The sequence below is a fragment of the Piliocolobus tephrosceles genome, chromosome 5 (assembly GCF_002776525.5).
Source record: "Piliocolobus tephrosceles isolate RC106 chromosome 5, ASM277652v3, whole genome shotgun sequence".
NCBI lineage: Eukaryota > Metazoa > Chordata > Mammalia > Primates > Cercopithecidae > Piliocolobus > Piliocolobus tephrosceles.
The window spans coordinates 53161480-53180296 of NC_045438.1; the positions used below are offsets into that span (position 1 = coordinate 53161480).

The window sequence follows — 18817 nt, forward strand, 5'->3', positions numbered from 1 at the left end:
TGGAGTCTCTCTCTGTTGCCCAGGCTGGAGTGCAGTGGCACGATCTCGGCTCACTGCAAGCTCTGCCTCCCAGATTCAGACCATTCTCCTGCCTCAGCTTTCCGAGTAGCTGGGACTACAGGCGCCTGCCACCACGCCCAGCTAATTTTTTGTATTTTTAGTAGAGATGGGATTTCACCGTGTTAGCCAGGATGGTCTCGATCTCCTGACTTTGTGATCTGCCCGCCTCAGCCTCCCAAAGTGCTAGGATTACACGCATGAGCCACTGCACCCAGCCAACCCTTGTAATCTTTTTGTGGCAACCTTAGGAAACTTGGAATGCTTTCTACACTCTGATAAATGTTTAATTGTGATCATAGCCCCAGTGTTGCAAAATGAGACAGAAGATACAAAGTATCTCATAGGATAATACTGTAGCTGTAGGTACTTCAAATGGACAAGTATAACACCTTATGACTGTTAATATGGATGCATTGGGAGAAAAATAAGCCCTGAGAAGCAATGTGCAGAAAAGCTATAATTGATGAAGGCAGGTAGATCCAAGAACCTAAGTTATTTTTCAGCAAACCGTAGTTCCACTTTCACCTCTTTCTTGACATTGTGTTTTTAGCAGGACAAAAGTTATCTGAAATTTCTGATAGAGTTCAAACTTTAAATCATATTCACTTTGCTAAAACTCCACTGGATGGAGTGGCAGAAGAGAAAAAACAGACATAAAAGAAAAGCAGTAATGGAGAATGGAAAATCTTTAAAGATGCTACCATCCTGAAAAGATTCGAAAGCAAGCCCAGGAAAGCCACGGGGAGGGAAAGAGCACTTAGAGGTGTCACCAAAGCTTTCAGAAGTGATGAGGGAAACCCCAGCTCTTCTTTTTACTTCTTGGCATTTTGTTCCTCTGTATGTTAGCTTTTGGTTAATCTTTCATGTTGCTTATTATTTCTGTTTTAAAATTTCACATCAGCTCATTGGTTTCATATCCCACTCAACAAATTAAATATTTTTCTTGGGCTTATTGAGAAAATTATTTGCTCTCATATGTTATGGCTTTAGATTTTCAGTGCAGTTAGGACTATTCTTAATTTTTTATCTTTACCCTTGTTATTTCTCTGAAGCATCCCAATTAGGGTGGGAGTGTGGGGGTATTCAATGGTTAGGTAAAATTTACATGTAACTGTGCAATTTACACATATCCTCAAATATAATGAGGCCCAGTCTAGCTGACCATACCAAGAGGATATTATAGTTGCCAATAAAATCAGCATTATTTCTTTTTTTTTTTTCTGTTCTTTTTTTAGCTTCTTACAAACATTCACTCAATACTTTTTGAATATTAATTGTGTGAAAAGCAATGTGCTGGGTTCTTCGGGAAAAGTAAAGATGAGTGCACAAATGTGTCCTCCTTTCTAGTGAGTCCAGCACACAGATGACTCAGGAAGTCATGCACTGGAGGAGGAGTATCTTCTAGAACTGGGGAAAGGTTCAGGAAGAGGATCAGAAACTTTTTTCACTCAACCAATTACATTTTTCTGAAAGCATTTAATTAATCATGCATGATCTTGCAGACCCCAGATAGAGACTATATCACTATATCAGTTGTTTTCTTAAACAACTGGAGTTAATTCTCATATGTTTGGTGACCCTTCAAGTATTTATGTTTAGGATCTGTTTTCTTCCTCTTAACTTACGTTCCAAAGTTTAGGTATCCTTCCCCTCCATTGGCTGTCCAAAGCATCATCCTTTCATGTAGCTACATGCCATTGGAATGATTTGTTTTTTTGCCATGGATTCCTAGTCCTAAATTTGGACTTTTATTGGTATTTAAGATGTCATGGACAGAACCCACAGAAGTTGTGCAAAATGAATGGGCTGAGTGGACAGTCCAACAGAGTTACATCATCTGTTCCAAACACCTCTTAATGGTGGTATCAGCGTCAATGGCTGAGTGGCTGTCCTGGTTCTTCTGACCAGTCCTCAGTTGGCCATGTCTGTTCACGTGCCAGAGAAAGCTTCATAGCTCAGGCAAATCTTTACAAGAGATTGGAAAGACAAGAAACATGTATTTTGGAGGTTTTACCTGTTTATTTCATGTAGAGCTTCATATTAACAGATTTTGCTGTCACTTAAAAGTAAATGAAATGTTTTTGATATCTCAAAATCATTTTATAATTTATCAAAGAATTAATCTATTTTAAGGCTTCCCATTTACATTTAATCTTCAAATCTTGATGCATTTTCACAGACTTTCTTTAGTTAGTTAAGGATATTAATGACTTCCTTTAATAGCTTATGAAGTGAGTCATCATTGAAAGTGAGTCATTAAGGCCAACTCTTGTACCTGCTCTTAAATAGCAGTTGTTTTACTAGATCTGTACTAAAACCTTTTTAAAAAAATCTGTTTGTCTTATATATAACAGGCATTTCCAATAGTTAATACTACTTTCTTAGCTCTTCAATCATTTTATGAGAGCATTGCAAGAAAAGCAGGAGATTGGGAAAGGAGTTTCTTGTTTGCAACATAGGATGCATGAAATTCTTATTTAGTCTGTTGTGTTTGGGGTTTGAGAGAAACTATGTAATGAATCAAAATGTTTCCTACAGTCTTCTGAAACGATGTAATGAGACAGTCTTCCAGCAGCCTTTTATCATCTGGGAAGTCATTGACTTTGATCCTTATCCTATCAGGGGCTCTTACCCTGGGGTCCATCAATACCCAGGCATTCTTAAGAACTGGATTTCAGTATAAGTTGTTTCATTTTGTGATTTTTAAAAATAGTTTATTTTATGCACATAAAACCTTAATCTGAGAAGTCATCTGTAGACTATACCAGATTTCCAAATGGAATAAAAATATTTAAGAACTCTCTTACGTGTGTGTTTCAACCTATAAATTTTATATGTGAAGCTCATGGTTAGGTGGTAAGTAGAGAATTTATTATCTGCATAATATTTGGTACTTTTTATAATGAAAAAGGAAATAATACAATGATAGGTACCATTTATTTGTTGACCACCCATATTCTCCAGGTAATTTTATATTCTTTCTAGTTTTCACCATAACGTGCTGCAGGGATAGTGTTACCACTCTCATTTTTCAGATGAAGAAATTGAAACCCAGAACAATTCATTCATTCATTCAAAAAATATCCATAGAGCATACACTAAGAGAAGGCACTCTGCTAGGCACCAGAAATTAAACAATTCACCCCAAATCACTTAACTCATAAATGGCAAAGCTGGACCTAACAAAGCCCATTATCCTTTCTATCACACATTGCATCCTCATAATATCATATTCTATATAGAAAAACTTAACAGTCCTGTTGAGACACTTGGAATTCTAAGAAGGTAGTCAACAGATACTTTTCTCTTTATATAAATATGATATATAATTAGGTTTTCCTGGAAAGGAGTGATTCTGCCTTTTTTAAATTCTAGCATCCCCTTAGCAAATTAGAGCCCAGGGAATGATTTCCTGAGATAAGTCAATTCTCTTCTAGGACAATCTCTAGTCTTATCATCATGAGATGGAATAACAACAGTCTGTTATTTCAGTGATGGCACCTGTATGTCCTTGCATCTAAGAAAAGATACCTCCTTCTCTGCCTTGCTAAATGTTTGTAAACTTTGCTTTAATTTGGTGTATGTGCCATTGTTTTGTATGTGGGAGGGGTTTATTTTTGTTTGTTTGTTTGTTTTTTGGTCTTTTTTAGTAACTCCAATCCAAACTATTTTCATTTGTGACCTAAAATACTTAGAACAAGAGGTTTTGCAATCTTGAAGACCGAATACATTTTTACTACTAAATGTAAGGCAGGTTTGAGCCACCCAATTTGTAGTGCTTGATTATGGCAACCCTAGGAAACTAGTACGGTTACTCTTTATCTTTATTAGGAGATAGTGCTGTAGTTCCTGTTGTAAACCTTAGGGAGCCAATATTGTTGATGAGACCCAGTACCAAGCTAGAGGCCACGTTGAGCTAGCAAGAAATAGGATAGTTTTTACTGTCAAAGTAATTAGCATTTAGAGAGTTTCTCTTATAGGGTAGCCTGGTGTCTTAGTCTATTTTCAGTTGCTATAATAGAACACCTGAGACCGGGTAATGTATAACTTATAGGGATTTGTTTGACTCACAATGCTAGAGGCTGGGAAGCTCAAGATCAGACAGCCACATCTCGCCATCTTTTAATGAGGGCCTCATGCTGTGTCAGAACACAGCAGAGAATTGGAAGGAGAAATGGGCACACACAAAGAGAAAGAGAGGGGACATAAGGGGTTGATGCACTTTGTAACGATGAAACTAATCCATTCCCTGGAGAACTAATTTATTCTCATGAGAAAGACATGAATACATCTTAACATCCTAATCACTTCTTAAAGGCCTCACCTCTGTACACTGTTACATTGTAACAGGCAATTAAATTTCAGCATGAGTTTTGGTGGGGACAAACCACATCCCAACTGTAGCACCTAGCTACCCACTCTATTTTTAGAGTGGTTATTTAATGACCTGGCAAGATCACTGTGCTTGTAAAAGAATCCACCATGAGTTAAAGAAAAATAGTTTCTGGCTTCCAATCTCCTTTTGGCCTCTCTCTGGAATGGCATATACAAGTTCAGTGATCACCGACTTCAAAGGTGGGGTGGAAGAGGCTGAAATAACTTTTTCTCCTTTCTTTGGTTGGTTGCTCTCTCTGTTTGCTGCTGAAATTTGTGTAGGATAATGGAATGAACGTGGGAGATAGGGAACTATAGAAAGAGTGGAAGGAAGGGAGAGGTCTTTTCTAAATTAAACCCCATGTGCTTGGGAGACCCTTGGACCCCAAAGGGCTCCTGACTGGCTGGGCCCACTCCTTCTGTATATGGAGCTGTGGGGCTTTTCTCTGGCTTCCCAGTTGAAGCATTGTCATGTGATTTGATGCTCAGCATTTTTGAGACCTCATGGCAATTTTACCTTGTAAAACTCCCATTTTGACTTTCTGAACTTAAGTAGAAAATGAAAATATAAGCCTCTTTTTTTGCTCTTAATCCATCCCAGAACTATAAGTCCCTGGGTTCTTGGCAACAACAGGTGTTCCTCTAGATTTTAAATTGAGTGTGTGTGTGTGTGTGTGTGTGTGTGTGTGTGTGAGGAATATCTCACTAAAACGACAGTACTGTCATCAATTTTGGCTTCATGGAGGGTCTTGAGCTGGGTGGAGATGGGAGGAAGCTATCCTTGTCCATGTGGTTTGGAGACTTGCTCTGAAAAAGAGACCGTCTGCTTTCCTTTTAGTCTTTGTTTTGATGACATTTGTAGTGTTTACCAGGAGCATACAGTTATCTGGAAAATGCAGACTGATGACAATAGTATTTGAAATGCTCGCAAGTCTGCTTCTAGGTTGATGGAAAGAATGTATGTTCCAAGGTACAAGTGCTTGTTGACTTTTCGGATGCAGCCAGTCTGTGCTCTTTGTCAGGTAACTCGGAATCACTCCACAGAGGCTGTCCTTCCTGTCCATTTGACAAGCACTTAAAAGGGCAGTCTTAAGTACTTTACTTCATAGTTTATTAATTTTTTTCCTTCTTTAGTTTACAATCTACTCAGAAACTGGAAAATAATTTCTTTTACCTTTTTCCTCTTTCTCATTTAGGCTGAAATTGATTTCTTTCTGAGCGTGTAAAAAAAAAAAAAAGAAGAAGAAGAAGCAGCTGTGGTTAATACAATTGCCTTTGCTGAACAAAAATAAAAGACTAGTTTACCTTCAAGCTGTGCAGTATCAGAGTAAGGATCTGCTCTGTCACTCCCAGGAGATTTTGATAAGAGAGAGTGCAAAATTTCATGATATCTACATAGAATAATTGTAGCAAATATGAGAAGTAATAGAATTGTTTATTTGGGGATGAGGGTGGGGTGGATTTTTTTGTGTGTGTTTGGAAAATTGGGAAGCTGGAAGATACTCTTAAATCCATCAGCTTCTCCAGAACTCTTCTCAAATGCTTATTGTCATGACAACCATCTCTTCATAAACCAAGGCTCTGAGTGTAATACAGATGGGGCTGGTAACAAGGTAGGATTGCCATCTGCTTTGTTTTCTCTAAGGGACTTTTTTTTTGTGATCCCCAAGTCTCATCCTCAAGTCTGAAAGTCTTGACTTATTTTTGTTTCTGGAGTCAGATAGAGCTGTGAGATTAATTCTTTTCTTCTGGCAAATTACTTCCTCACCTGTAATCAAACAACTTACTTGTTGTTAAATGGAGGGGAAAAATGGTAATTATGTATGTGTGTGTGAAAACAAATATACATATTTTAATGATTTATTTATCTGTCTACTTTGCAAAGTCTCCTGTGAGGTACCTAGTAATTCAATAATACAGTCAAGCATGAGATCCAGAAACAAGTAGGAGTGAGGCGATCATTTTCCCTTGAAACAGGTACAATTGTTATTGCTTTTGAACATTTTATTAACACCTGTGCTTCCTGATGGTGGGGCTGCATGAAGCTTGTAAGTAGTTTCATCATTCTTATTAGGTAACAAATAGGAGCGTAAATTATTTAGGAGAGGAAGACCTTTTCTTGTTACCAAATTTGGAGAGAAATTTGCCAAAGAAATGAATGTTTACAGGAGGGATACTGCTTAATATCTTCTTACTCCCCTTTGCCAAAGATACAAATGACATTTTCTCATATCAACTTCCAAAAAAAGTGAGGCCATAAATTTTTAAAGGAATATACCCGGTATTTTAAAAGTTTGTATATATCGTGATCAGAATTAAGATATATCCAGCTTTTGAAAAAATATATATATTTAGCCATTAAAAGGTATGTGGTAAACTAAACTGATGAATAAAGGTTATGGGAAATATTTCATAAAATTTATATTTGAAGTAAGGAATAATTTCTCTCTTTGTATTATAGTTATTTTATATAAGCTACAATACGAAATTCTAAAACCTTAATTTCTTGAGGGGCTTATGCTTCATTTTTCTTTCTAAATAGAGAAGAAGTTCATACACTGCTTTTGTGTCCTATATGTTGATGTGTAAAATTTTACAATATAAAATTCTAAAACCTTAATTTCTTGAGAAGCTTATGCTTCATTTTTCTTTCTAAATAGAGAAGTTCATACACTGCTTTTATGTCCTATATGTTGATGTGTAAAAATAAATACTAGTGGGTGAATAGAATGTAACTACAATATATTATACACACAAACACACAGGATGACTAAACTGTACACATAGGCTGATGTCCAGAGCAGGGAAAAGCTGCTAAAGAATTTTTGAAGTAGAGTTAGAATGCAGTTTTGTGGTTAAGACCAATAATTTTTCAAAGGAGCATTATAAGGAGTGTGGTTACTTGGGTTGGAGTTGAAAACCGAGAAACAGTTGAGCAGACTTGAAACCAGTTTTGTCTTTAGATTTCTTTTCTTAACGATTGGTCTCCAATGAGTTAGCCACTCATTGTACTTAAGGTCTTGGCAAAGGAGAGACTTTCTTCACCGTGTAGTTTATACCTCATGTATGCATTACAATAGCGAGGTCCAGGAAATACTGCAGGCCCTCTATTGGTTTTTATCCCCCATTTAGATAAAAATGAGGAAGAAGTAGAATTATCACAAACAATCCCATTATCACAAAACATCACCTTTGAATCTGTATATGTAAAAAAAAAAACTTCTCAGAGTAAGATGTAAGTTCTATTGCACTGTTCTGAAGGAATGGGTAATGTCAGAAATGTCTTCATTACATTATATAAAGTAATACACGGTGCTGTTATCAGATTGCATAGTCAAAGTTGGCAAGTTTGCAGATTTACATAGATATCATGACTTTCATCATTCATACTTCTTTCAAGAAATGGTCATCTTAATATGGGATATTTATTTGAGGCATACACCATTTATTTTAAGAAGCAGTACCTTTGTTTATCGTTAAACTTCTGGACTAAATTCTTCCAATTTTTTCCTCTAATGAATTCAGTTTTTTTTTTTCCCCCACTGATTTTTACTGCATAGCATTTGCCCAAAGAACACCACTTTGTTTCCTAAGGCAAGTAGTCACTACAAGGCAAGTTTTGTTCTGTCTATCCCAAGGCAAATAGACAGCAGCAAACATAGTGTGGAGGGCTGCTGTGCTCAGTAGAAAACCATCAACTATTTCTAATTGGGGGTATATGAAGACAGCTGCATTCTGGGCATGCTAAACCTCTTGAAATGCTTGGAGTGTAATAAAACCCAAAACATGCTTTCCTTTCTCATTTCTTTGCACATGTATTTTAGGCAAAATGTAATCCACATGCTGTTGTTCCCGCTCCTTTTAAATCATGAAAAGTGTTGTTTTTTAGGGCTATTCGAGATCCAGGAAGCCCTTTTATCCTTTTTATTAGGTTATTTTTATGTACGAATGAAAAGAAAAACATAAACAGAAAACACAATATGACATCATGAATGAGGGCAGGCACAAACTGCCCAATTTAAGTTTGAAGTTTAAACCTAAAGTATTTTAAAACAAAACATTTCTCTTGGTGTTTTGCAAAAGCATTGCTTTCTTCTATTGGGCAGAAATTGCAGCCTGTTGGGATGAAGTAGGGAACAGAACTAATATTTATTGAGTAACTACTGTGGCATTCTGGGACATCTGCTAACCCCTTAATTTTTACAGTAACCCTAAGTGGTAGGTCAGTCCATCTGCATTTTACAGACAGGAAATGCTTTCAGAGATATTAATTAGTTGGCTGTAGACCACAGAAGAATTGAAAGTCAGGTCTTCTTGACTTTTCAGCTCGTGACTTCATTACTTCTGCCCTCCTCATTCTGTTGGGAGATGGGTGGGAGTGTGCCCTTCAGATGATCAAAAAGTCCCATGTTGGGTTGTGATTTGGAAATAGCTAGTCATCAGGCCAGAGGACGAAAGCTATTGTAGCTTCAAGAAAGAAAGAGTCATCTTGGTATTGGCAAGGTGGTTATTTAGTATGGCAGCTGCATAAGAGCATTGGACAGGTGGTATGATGTGGGATGGGGGTCAGGGTGGGTGCTGCTCACACCCCCTTATTACAGCAGAGCAAAACCAGAATAGTCACAGTGATGGTGATGTAGGGCAGGTTTGAGAGAAAGCTCATGTTCTTCTAGCATTGAGACTCACAATATTTCAAAACAAGTGATTATTTATTCCATTACAATTTATCTTGGTGATGGATGTTGCATTTATTTTATTTTCTAACAGTAGTACATATTTGGTAAGAGTTGTTTGTGACTTTCTTTATTTAAATGGATTAAACTCATTTTCTTAAATTTTTTAAATGTTTGTCCTGTTATTGAAGACAGCTTAAAGTGTTACAGAATGGGAATCCTAGCTTTAATGAGTCTGCATATAAAAGGGTCCCAACAGTTTTTTTTTTCTTTTTGGAGAAAAGGAAGGTCATTTCAACTGTACTATAGGTACGATAGGGTCCATGATCCATGGTATGGCAATAAGTTATTATTCTTTAGAGAATAAATTGCAAAATATAGGACATGAAGACTGCTTGGTATTCACATAGGAGTCTAGTTCTTCTGATACTATATGTTCTATAAGCTTTCTCCCAGAAATCCAAAGTTTTATTTAGCTTATAGCCATCATTGTGCCACAGTCTCCCTTCCATGATTTATTTTTTCCCATACTGTACTCTTGCACTAAGTCTTTGGCATTGAAGGGGAAAGAGATGAATTATTCAACTCTTCTTCTATTGAGTAAAAAGCCAATACAGAAAAAGATGCAACAGGCAATTTCATGACTGACATTTTGGAGAACATTGGGGTCATCATATGACTGAGAAAATGATTATCTCTTTTGAAGGTCAGGAAACTAGTATTTTCTCCAGTGAATCTATGGAGGGAACCAACCACCTAGCTTTTTGTAAATAGCACTCCTCAGGGAAATGTTGCTTTTTTCTTTTGTAGTGTTTCTGCTTTAAATCTTCATAGACTGTATCCCATGGAAGCAGGAATATAATGACTATAGCACTTACTTCTTGTCATGTCTCTACTGAAGAGCCACCCTGATTTATCTTTTCCTCCAAGGTAGTGTGGAACTTTACCAGGATTTAGATTATATTAGTCATTTTGCTTGCAGATCTCTGCACACTTTTCAACATCGTTTCTAGGAGCCTTGCCACACCCATTAAAGGAGGGTGAGGCTTCAAGAATCTCTTGGCGTACCAAGGCAAATTAGGCAATTTGTAAGAAGTCCCTAGCAAAACAGAGTGGAGAAAGGGCTCAGGATCTCTCATGAGGCCTGGGGCAGGGAGGTGGACATCCCATGAGCTCCTTTCACAGTCAACACAAAGTTAACATATCTTGGAGAAAAAATTCTTACTGTATAATGGAAGGCAGAAGGCAGGGATGTCTGTGCTTGGTGATGCAGCTGGAAGTAGTGAGCTGGTTTATGATGGAGGGGTAAATTTTGCCATAAAAGAGACATGCATCAATTTTATTAGCTAGATGACTTCCCATACAGGGGGTGAGGAGTGAGGATTTTAAGTCATTTCTCTCTGTTTTCAATATATCTTTTTCTGGATTCACTATTACTGGGACTCGTGAATATAGACTAGGGATTAAAACCTGAGTTTGCTTTTAAAAAATTTTTATTTTATTAAATGAGATTTCTGAGCAACTGATTTCACCTAGTCTTATCAAACTATTGTTACTACTTTTTCAATATGCATTCTGTCCCTCCTGTGTGAAGGCCACAGGGCACCTGCCCCCATGTCATTAAGATGGAGGTCCTCAAGTGATGAGGGGATGAGCCACCTCTCACTTACCACCTGCGAGAACATCTACCACTGATACCTCTCCTTATGTCCCGTAGCAGCTGCTAAACTCTCACCTTATTATTAGCAACAATTTCTAGTGTTCAAGAGAGAACGGGATTTACTTTTTGAATGCCTCTAAGTTATTATAGCAGGTTCATTTAGAATTGCGTATCAGAACATTCTTCCTATTTATCAGGAAAATAAACCAAGGTATCTATCCATAGTTGGCCCAATATAATTTTGCTTGGGATTTATTACATTATTTTTCTCCATTGGCTATGAACTGAAGGCCTCTCATGGTATATTTGTTCGATGCTGAAAAGGTAGTTAGAGGCTGTGAGGTAAAGTCGAGACCAGTATATTGGAAGAAAAGAGACACTCCATCTAATAATCTTTCATAGTCTTCACATTCATTGAGAAGGTTAATTGATAACCTTTCCTGCACACTGTCTCCCAACCCTGACCCAGGAACTTGCAGAGCACACTGTGCAACAGATGTAATAACCCTTGTCCGCAAGCAATATGCACAGCTGGGAAAGATAATTAAATAGACTCTTTTTGAGAGGTCTACAACATTTCAAGAGAAGGATCGAGCAATCCTGCTGGTCTCCAACTGAAAAGTATTACCAACAGACATACTTCAGACAGATTCCATGATCACCATACTTATGTGGCACAAGTGCTTACGAGGAGCTTCTTTGGCTTCCAAAAGGTCACTAAAACTGTTAGACCTAAATAATACTGGAATTGTAAAGTGGGAATTAAAAATTATAATTCCATTTAACATGTATAGTTGCCATCAGAAAGTGGGCCTTTGGTTTTCCATATTGATTGGTTACATGATCAACTGCAGTTCTAACTCATGAGACACCCCCAGATCTCATCCTGGGTGATTCTTTTTGAGGTTTATTTAGGGTGTTAGATAATCTGGGGCAGGTTTCATCACGGGTGGCAATACTACATATAGCAAATGTCATGAGAAGAGAGAAAAAGCCTTCCTTTTGAATGTTAACATTCCTGCAAGTAAGTTTAATTCACAGTGTAAGTTTACATTACTATTATGAGACTTAAAAGATTGGGGTGAAATCTTAAAGAATTATGAAATTAAGAAATGAAACCCAGAGGGCTTTCATTTTAAGTACTGATGACTTAGACCAAAACCGGTTTGGCTTATCTGATTAGATCGTGGGTTGTGAGAAAGAGGAGCATTTACTGCTGCATCAGGAGATGTTTCCTCGAGAGCAAGGCTAGCTCCGTTTGACCCAGAACATCCCATAGGTAAATCACTGCACACTGTGGAGATACCTATTCCCTCCCTGCCCCAGCCTCCTGGGGATCTGAAACCAAATCATTGCTTTTTCATCTTTTGCTTTTTTCTCATGAGCGAAGCCACCCACTTTCTGATGTTTCCTGATGCCAAGTCCTTCTTTACATGAGTGGAATCCACTCTTTTCAATGGAAAGACACCTGCTCTGAGACAGGCTACGCTGTCATGTGCATTGGCATGGCTGAGTGATGTAGTGGAAGGTGCAATAAATTTAAACTTTAAAAAAGCAAAATTTGATGGAATCATGCATCTTGTGCCTACAATAAGTATATGGTCTAGCAGGATTTACAGATACATGCATGATTAATTTGAATACAGTGTAGCAAAATGATCTGTTGAAAACACATGAGAAGAGGTGCAACATTATTAGTCATTAGGAAAATGCACATAAAGCCACCGTGCCTGAGTGATACCTCTGTATATCTATTAGAATGTATAAAATCTAAAAAGACTGACCATACCAAGCATTGATGAGGATGCAGACCAACTCGTGCTTTCATGTATTGCTGGTGAGAATGTAAATGGTACAACTACTTTGTAAACAGTTTGACAGTGTCTTAAAAAGTTAAAACATCCACCTGGCATACTATATCCAGATATCCTACTCTTATGTATTTAATCAAGAGAATAAAAGCATATATCCATACAAAAACTTGTATATAAATTGCTCGTAGTAGCTTTATTTGTAATAGCCAAAAGCTAGAAACAACCCAAATGTCCAATGAAAGCATACATTGTATTTATTTATGGGCTATATCCATGCAGTGGAATACCACTTGGCAATGAAAAGAATCAACCACTCATCATCATACATGCAACCACATGGATAAGTCTTAAACTAATTATGCTAAGTTAAGAAGTCAGACAAAAAGGTAAGAGACTGTTAGGAGCTGAATTAGTGTGTTAAAAGTGGCAATGAAAAAGGAGAAAATTATAGCTACCTCAAGATAGAATTGATGAGCTTTGATTATGAAATGATGGTAAGAGAGGGGGCCATAGACTCTGAGGTCTGTCTCTAGCTTTGGTTTCCCTGTGTGGATCATTATCTATTTGTATATAACAATTATCTGAAAGATGGTACTTAAGCATGTAAGAAACGATAAGCTACCTGTTTAATGCTGAGCTTTTGTTACCTCCAAGAACCCCAAGAAGAAACATCCTGTAAGCAGACCATTCATACTTGATTGTTAAAGGAAAACAAAATTCAATTTTGTCTTTTTTATCAACACAAGTATAGCTAGCTAATAAAAGTGTAATATTTGTGAGAGAAAAAGAAAAGAACACACACACACATACACTCAACAGGATTCCTAGAGCCATTCCCATGGATAAGAGGGAAGGAAGGGTTGAGGGCAAAGAGAGAAGGGAGGGAAATAGACTACGATGGGATATCTTAGGGCAAAAGAATAGGGGACTGATTTGGAAGGCAGCAAACTTTATGGATACTTGATTTATTTAATGTCCCTGTCACTCTGGCATATCTTAGTGTGCATGGTATGTGATTTATTTAGTCACTTGATCCAAAGTCTCTAATTAAGTGTAGCTCAGAAGACATAGTGTCCATTGTGGTCAAGGACACAGGTTTTGGCTTCAACAGACAAATAAGCTCTCTGAGCATCTGTCTTCTCATCTGTACAATGGGAATATCAGTTCCTACCTCTTCAGGTTGTTGCATTCATAAATAATTGTGTATAAGAAACATTAGGATTGCTTCTAAGGGCTCAACAAACTTCCTTCTTCTTCTTCCTCTTCTCCTCCTCCTCCTCCTTCTTCTTCCTCCTCCTCCTCTTCCTCTTCTTCCTTTTCCTTTACTCCTTCCTTCTTCCTTCCTCCTTCTCATTAACATTATTAGGTAACCCCAATACTATCAGTAATGATTGGAAAAAGCTTTAATCTCCTAGTTCACCATTAGAAAACAAGAACACATTTTGGTGGTTATTACCTGAAGTAATCATACTATCACCTTTTTTTTTTTTTCATCTGACTCATTATCCCAAGTGATTTATTTAAATGTGGAGTTTTCTGAGTCTTTCTTTTACATATTACAAAAAATGAGTGTGACTTAGGGACGAAGAAAAGAAATAGAAATTTGGTGACTTTCATTCTGCTTGTGCTCCAATTCCTATTTGGTCTACGACAAGTAATTTAAATTTCTTGCACCTTAGCATCTTCTACTCAAACAGAAATGAGAAACAGTCAGAGTGCTATGATAACTGTCTAAGTAGAGTGCACACAAGTTTTCACACTGAGTATAACTTTATAGAAAGCTAAGTGTGTTGCTCAAGTTGGTACATTTATGTAGATGTGACACTATGGCACTAAGAACTTAATGCCACATTAAAACTCACTGAGATAGCTAGATTTTAAAAATAATTACTTGACTTCACTATAAAGTATGTTTGTACTGCATTTACTCCATCTAGTAGAAAATAGACCTTGTCAGTTCAAATCCCTGTTGCATTAATTTCACCAGTAATGAGTCTTTTTCATTTGAGTCAGCAGGGTTTTTCTTGCTTGTTTTCAGGCTTTGTGGATTTGACCCTCCATGATCAGGTCCACCTTCTAGAATGTGCCTGGCTAGAGATCCTGATGATTGGTCTCGTCTGGCGCTCCATGGAGCACCCAGGGAAGCTCCTGTTTGCTCCTAACTTGCTCTTGGACAGGTAAGTGACCTGGCTATAGCTTAGGAGAAGCATGTTCTTTACGATCATAGTTCATTCATGAAACTATTTTATTCATCTCTCTGTGAAGCTTCAGAGAACTTTATTAGGTGTGTTTACTTGACAAATGGGTGCACTGCGGGTGAGGAAGGCTAGTCAAATTCACAGAAAGCTAAGGATAACTTTCTTCTAGACATCACCTCAGAAGAACTCTAATATTTCTAACACACACACACACACACACACACACACACACACACACTCATTATGAATGGTAATTTTCTAACTCCATCTTCAACTTGTGTCATATAAAATTTATAATAACCTCTCTTTAATTAAAATGTATTTTTGCTTCTTGTACATCCAAACCACAATAGTCTGTTCATTTTCTTCTCCAATTTTCCCATCAGTAAAATGAAAAAATTTGACCAGAGTTCTGAAGGTCACGTCCAGGTTGACAAATTCATTTTCGTTTTCAAATATGTTACCTTCCTTAACATACCATTGTGGGGTTGCCTGAGAATGTGGGTCCCATTGGTTTTTTCTTTTTCAGTCATTGCTTAGAGTAATAGAATTTAGATATTACTCAATAGCATCTGCCACTGACAGAGTCTCCACCCTGCACCAGCTGCTATGCTAAACACTTTACATACATCATCTCATTTAATCATCACTGGACTCCTAGGAGAGAGGAATGTCATCATCCATGTTTTACCAGAAAGGAAACTAACTCTCAGAGACATCCTGCTACTTGCAAAAAGGAGAAAGCTCGCCAATGGTGGAGCCAGAGTTGAAATTCAAGATCTTTCTGGCTCTGGTATGCTCTATTACCTCCTGTCCTGGGCACATGGTCTTCCCACTCTTTCCTGTTCAGTGATGCCTCCTTTGGTCTGCTGCCACAGCATTCTGTTTTCCAGGTAAATCTTGTCTTTGTGGGCTACATAACATTTTGGATGAGAAAGAACCATTTTGTTGTTTCTTGCAATCCTATTTTGCCTCTGTGCCAAGCAGTCTAAGGCTGCCAGGCTGCCCACAGTGCATCTCTGCGTGGTCCTTTACTTCAGAGCATTTCACTATCTTTCTACACCTGCCAAGCGCTTGGAGCAGAGTTGCAGCAAAATTTATTTAAGTACTGGAGAATTATACAAGGTGTTGGTTATTGTTTTGTCATTTTGTGTTAATATAGCTTTTGAAAAACAGTGTGATACAGTTCAAGAAGCAGATTTTGCTGTCTGTGGAATATATTTTGATATCACAGTTTCACAAAATTATCAAGAATGGCCACTAGTCTTGTTCCTTAGAACTGTACTCACAATGTATTCTGTCAGCCTTCTAGAGGATGTCTTTACTGTGTTCTATCTTTCCATTTCTTGTTTTCCTTTCCATTTTTTCCTATCTCATTTCTCCTCTCTTTTCCTTTGCTTTCCTCTTTCCTTCTTTCTCCTATCCTCTTAATTTTTTTGTCTTGTAGCAGTGTGGTTTTGTAACCAAGTGATATCAAGTTTGCAGATGAAAATCTTAGACCACACATAATATTTCCCTGCCTACTGCCCGGAGTGTGTCTACCATGTTTAGGTTTCTGGACATTCATAACACATTTGCTCCTTGATTTCCATCCTCATCTGTATCTATCTTCTTTTTTAAAATTTAATTCAATTTTTATAACATTGACACAATTGTGCAGATTTATAGGGTATATAGTGATGTTTTGATACATATAATATGTGGTGGTCATATCTATCTTCTTGAGTACACACTTGCTTGAGGACAGTCATCAAATAATTGCATTTTGAATATGTAAAAGTTTTTGACATTACTGCACCCAACACACTCACATTCTCAATGAGGTGATATGGCCTAGAATTTTATCAGTTACAGCATTCTCTTTCCTTTCTCTACACTCTACTGGTGGCTAATTTTCTTTCCTATCTCTCACAGAAGTATGATTGACTAAAAGTTCTCATTCATACTTTCTAAAACTTCAGATTGGAAGTTTTAATTCCCTCTAGACCAGGATTTGTCAATCTCTTTACTATTGACATTTTGGGTCAGATCATTCTTTCATTCTTTCTTGGTTGAGGCATTGATATTGTTTGGCTGTGTTCTCATCCAAATCTCAAATTGTAGCTCCCATAATTCCCCTGTGTCATGGGAGGGACCTGGTGGGAGGTACCTGAAACATGAGGGAAGGTCTTTCCCTTGCTGTTCTCATGATAGTGAATTTCTCATGATATCTGATGGTTTTATAAAGGGGAGTTCCCCTGCACATGCTCTCTCTCTCTCTTGCCTGTTGCCATGTAAGATGTGACTTTGCTCCTCCTTCCACCATGATTGTGAGGCTTCCACAGCCACAGGAACTGTGAGTCCATTAAACCTTTTTCTTTGTAAATTACCCAGTCTCAGGTATGTCTTTATTAGCAGCTTGAGAACAGACTAATACAAGGGACTGTATTTTGGGATGTTTAGCAGCATCCCTGGACTTCACTAGCTAGCTACCAATAGCAACATCCACTTCCTCCAGTTATAATAACCAACGATGTCTCCAGACATTTCTAACTATCTTCTGTTATGTCAGGGGTGGGGGAGGTAAAATTGTCCCTGGTTGAGAATCACCACTCTATGCTTTCCCAACTCAATGTTCTATAGGCTCCTCAGACACACCATACTCTAAACTGAACACTTTATCTTCTGCAACAAGTCTGTTTTGTTTTGTCTTTTCTTTTCTTTTCTGTCTTGGTGACATCAACACTCACCTAGACACTAGACTAGAAGCTTTAAGTTACTCATGGATTCTACCTTCTCCCTCACCAAATTATCCAGTTAACTATCAGGTCATCTAGGAACTGCTTCCAAATCCAGACCTCCCCTCTATCCCCATTCCTCTGCATGGCACAGGTCCTTGTTGTCCCTGCTGCAGATTCCTTTCTTCTGTACCATGGACTCACTTTCTTGGTTCTGCTACTCCTTCTTTCAGTCCATTTCCCATAGTGCTACTGGAGAAGACTTTCTAAGGCACAGCTGTGATCATGATGCTTGCTGACTGACCTTTCAGTGGCTCTCTCAATTCTTAACATGGAGAAACCCCGTCTCAACTAAAAATACAAAATTAGCTGGTCATGGTGGTGCATGCCTGTAATTCCAGCTGCTTGAGAGGCTGAGGCAGGAGAATCACTTGAACCTGGGAGGCAGAGGTTGTGGTGAGCTGAAATTGTGCCATTACCCACCAGCCTGGATGAAACTCCATCTCAAAAAAAAAAAAAAAAAAAAAAGAAAGAAAGAAAATTCTGTGTAGACTTCTTATCCTAATAATCATGAATCTCTATTACAAGTGTCTCAAACACAAATTTCTGAAGAGTCATAGGTGACCCAGTGAGCCCTTGTCCAGGCTAAAAACACCTGGTGGCTGAATTCAGAACTTCACACATTTGAATTTCTCTTCCATTGCTTCCTAGAGACCCTCCACCATTACGGTTCCTTATCAGAATTGTATCTACCTATAAGGCTCATTTCACATGTCGTCTTTTATAAAATCTTCCTTCAAACTTTCTCCTCTTCAGCCTTTATATATAAAAGGCTTTTCTTTCTTTTCCAAGTTCCTATTGTAGTTGGTTTTCTTTTCTCTTTATTATTCTCATTCCACCATATTAGTTATGATTGGATGTCTTATCTTCCCTACTAGCTCATAACTTTCTTGTGGTCAAAAACCAGATCTTGCTCATCTTGTGTGATCTCCAGTTTACAAACTCTTGCACGATACCCAACGAATGTTTGTTAAGTGCACGGGTCAAGGTCACCCAGGTGGCTTGTGGTCAAATCAAAATAATCTACATCTTCTGATAGTCATGGCAGCTGTTATTCCCATCCAACTCACTTCTTGTGCATTGCTACTTATCAATTTCTGGCTTATTCCTTTAAAAACATTGCAGAAATACATATCTATGTGTTTTGGAAAGATTTTCTTAATCTATAAGTGCATTTGGCACGTGCTTATATGTCTGCTTATATGCCACTGACTTGTTATGCGACTTTGAAATTCCAAATGGGGAAAAGCAAAGACTCTTA

General features: G+C 37.7%; 1 protein-coding gene across 3 annotated transcripts in view; it reads left to right on the forward strand.

Moving 5' to 3' along the window:
- The window catches only part of ESR1 (estrogen receptor 1), a 395979-nt gene that overhangs the window by 293784 nt on the left and 83378 nt on the right, over positions 1-18817 (forward strand). For all 3 annotated transcript variants that reach the window (XM_023206137.1, XM_023206136.1, XM_023206138.1), the window contains one exon: positions 14620-14758. In XM_023206137.1, the coding sequence (XP_023061905.1) occupies positions 14620-14758 (139 nt within the window). The remainder of the gene's footprint in view (positions 1-14619; positions 14759-18817) is intronic.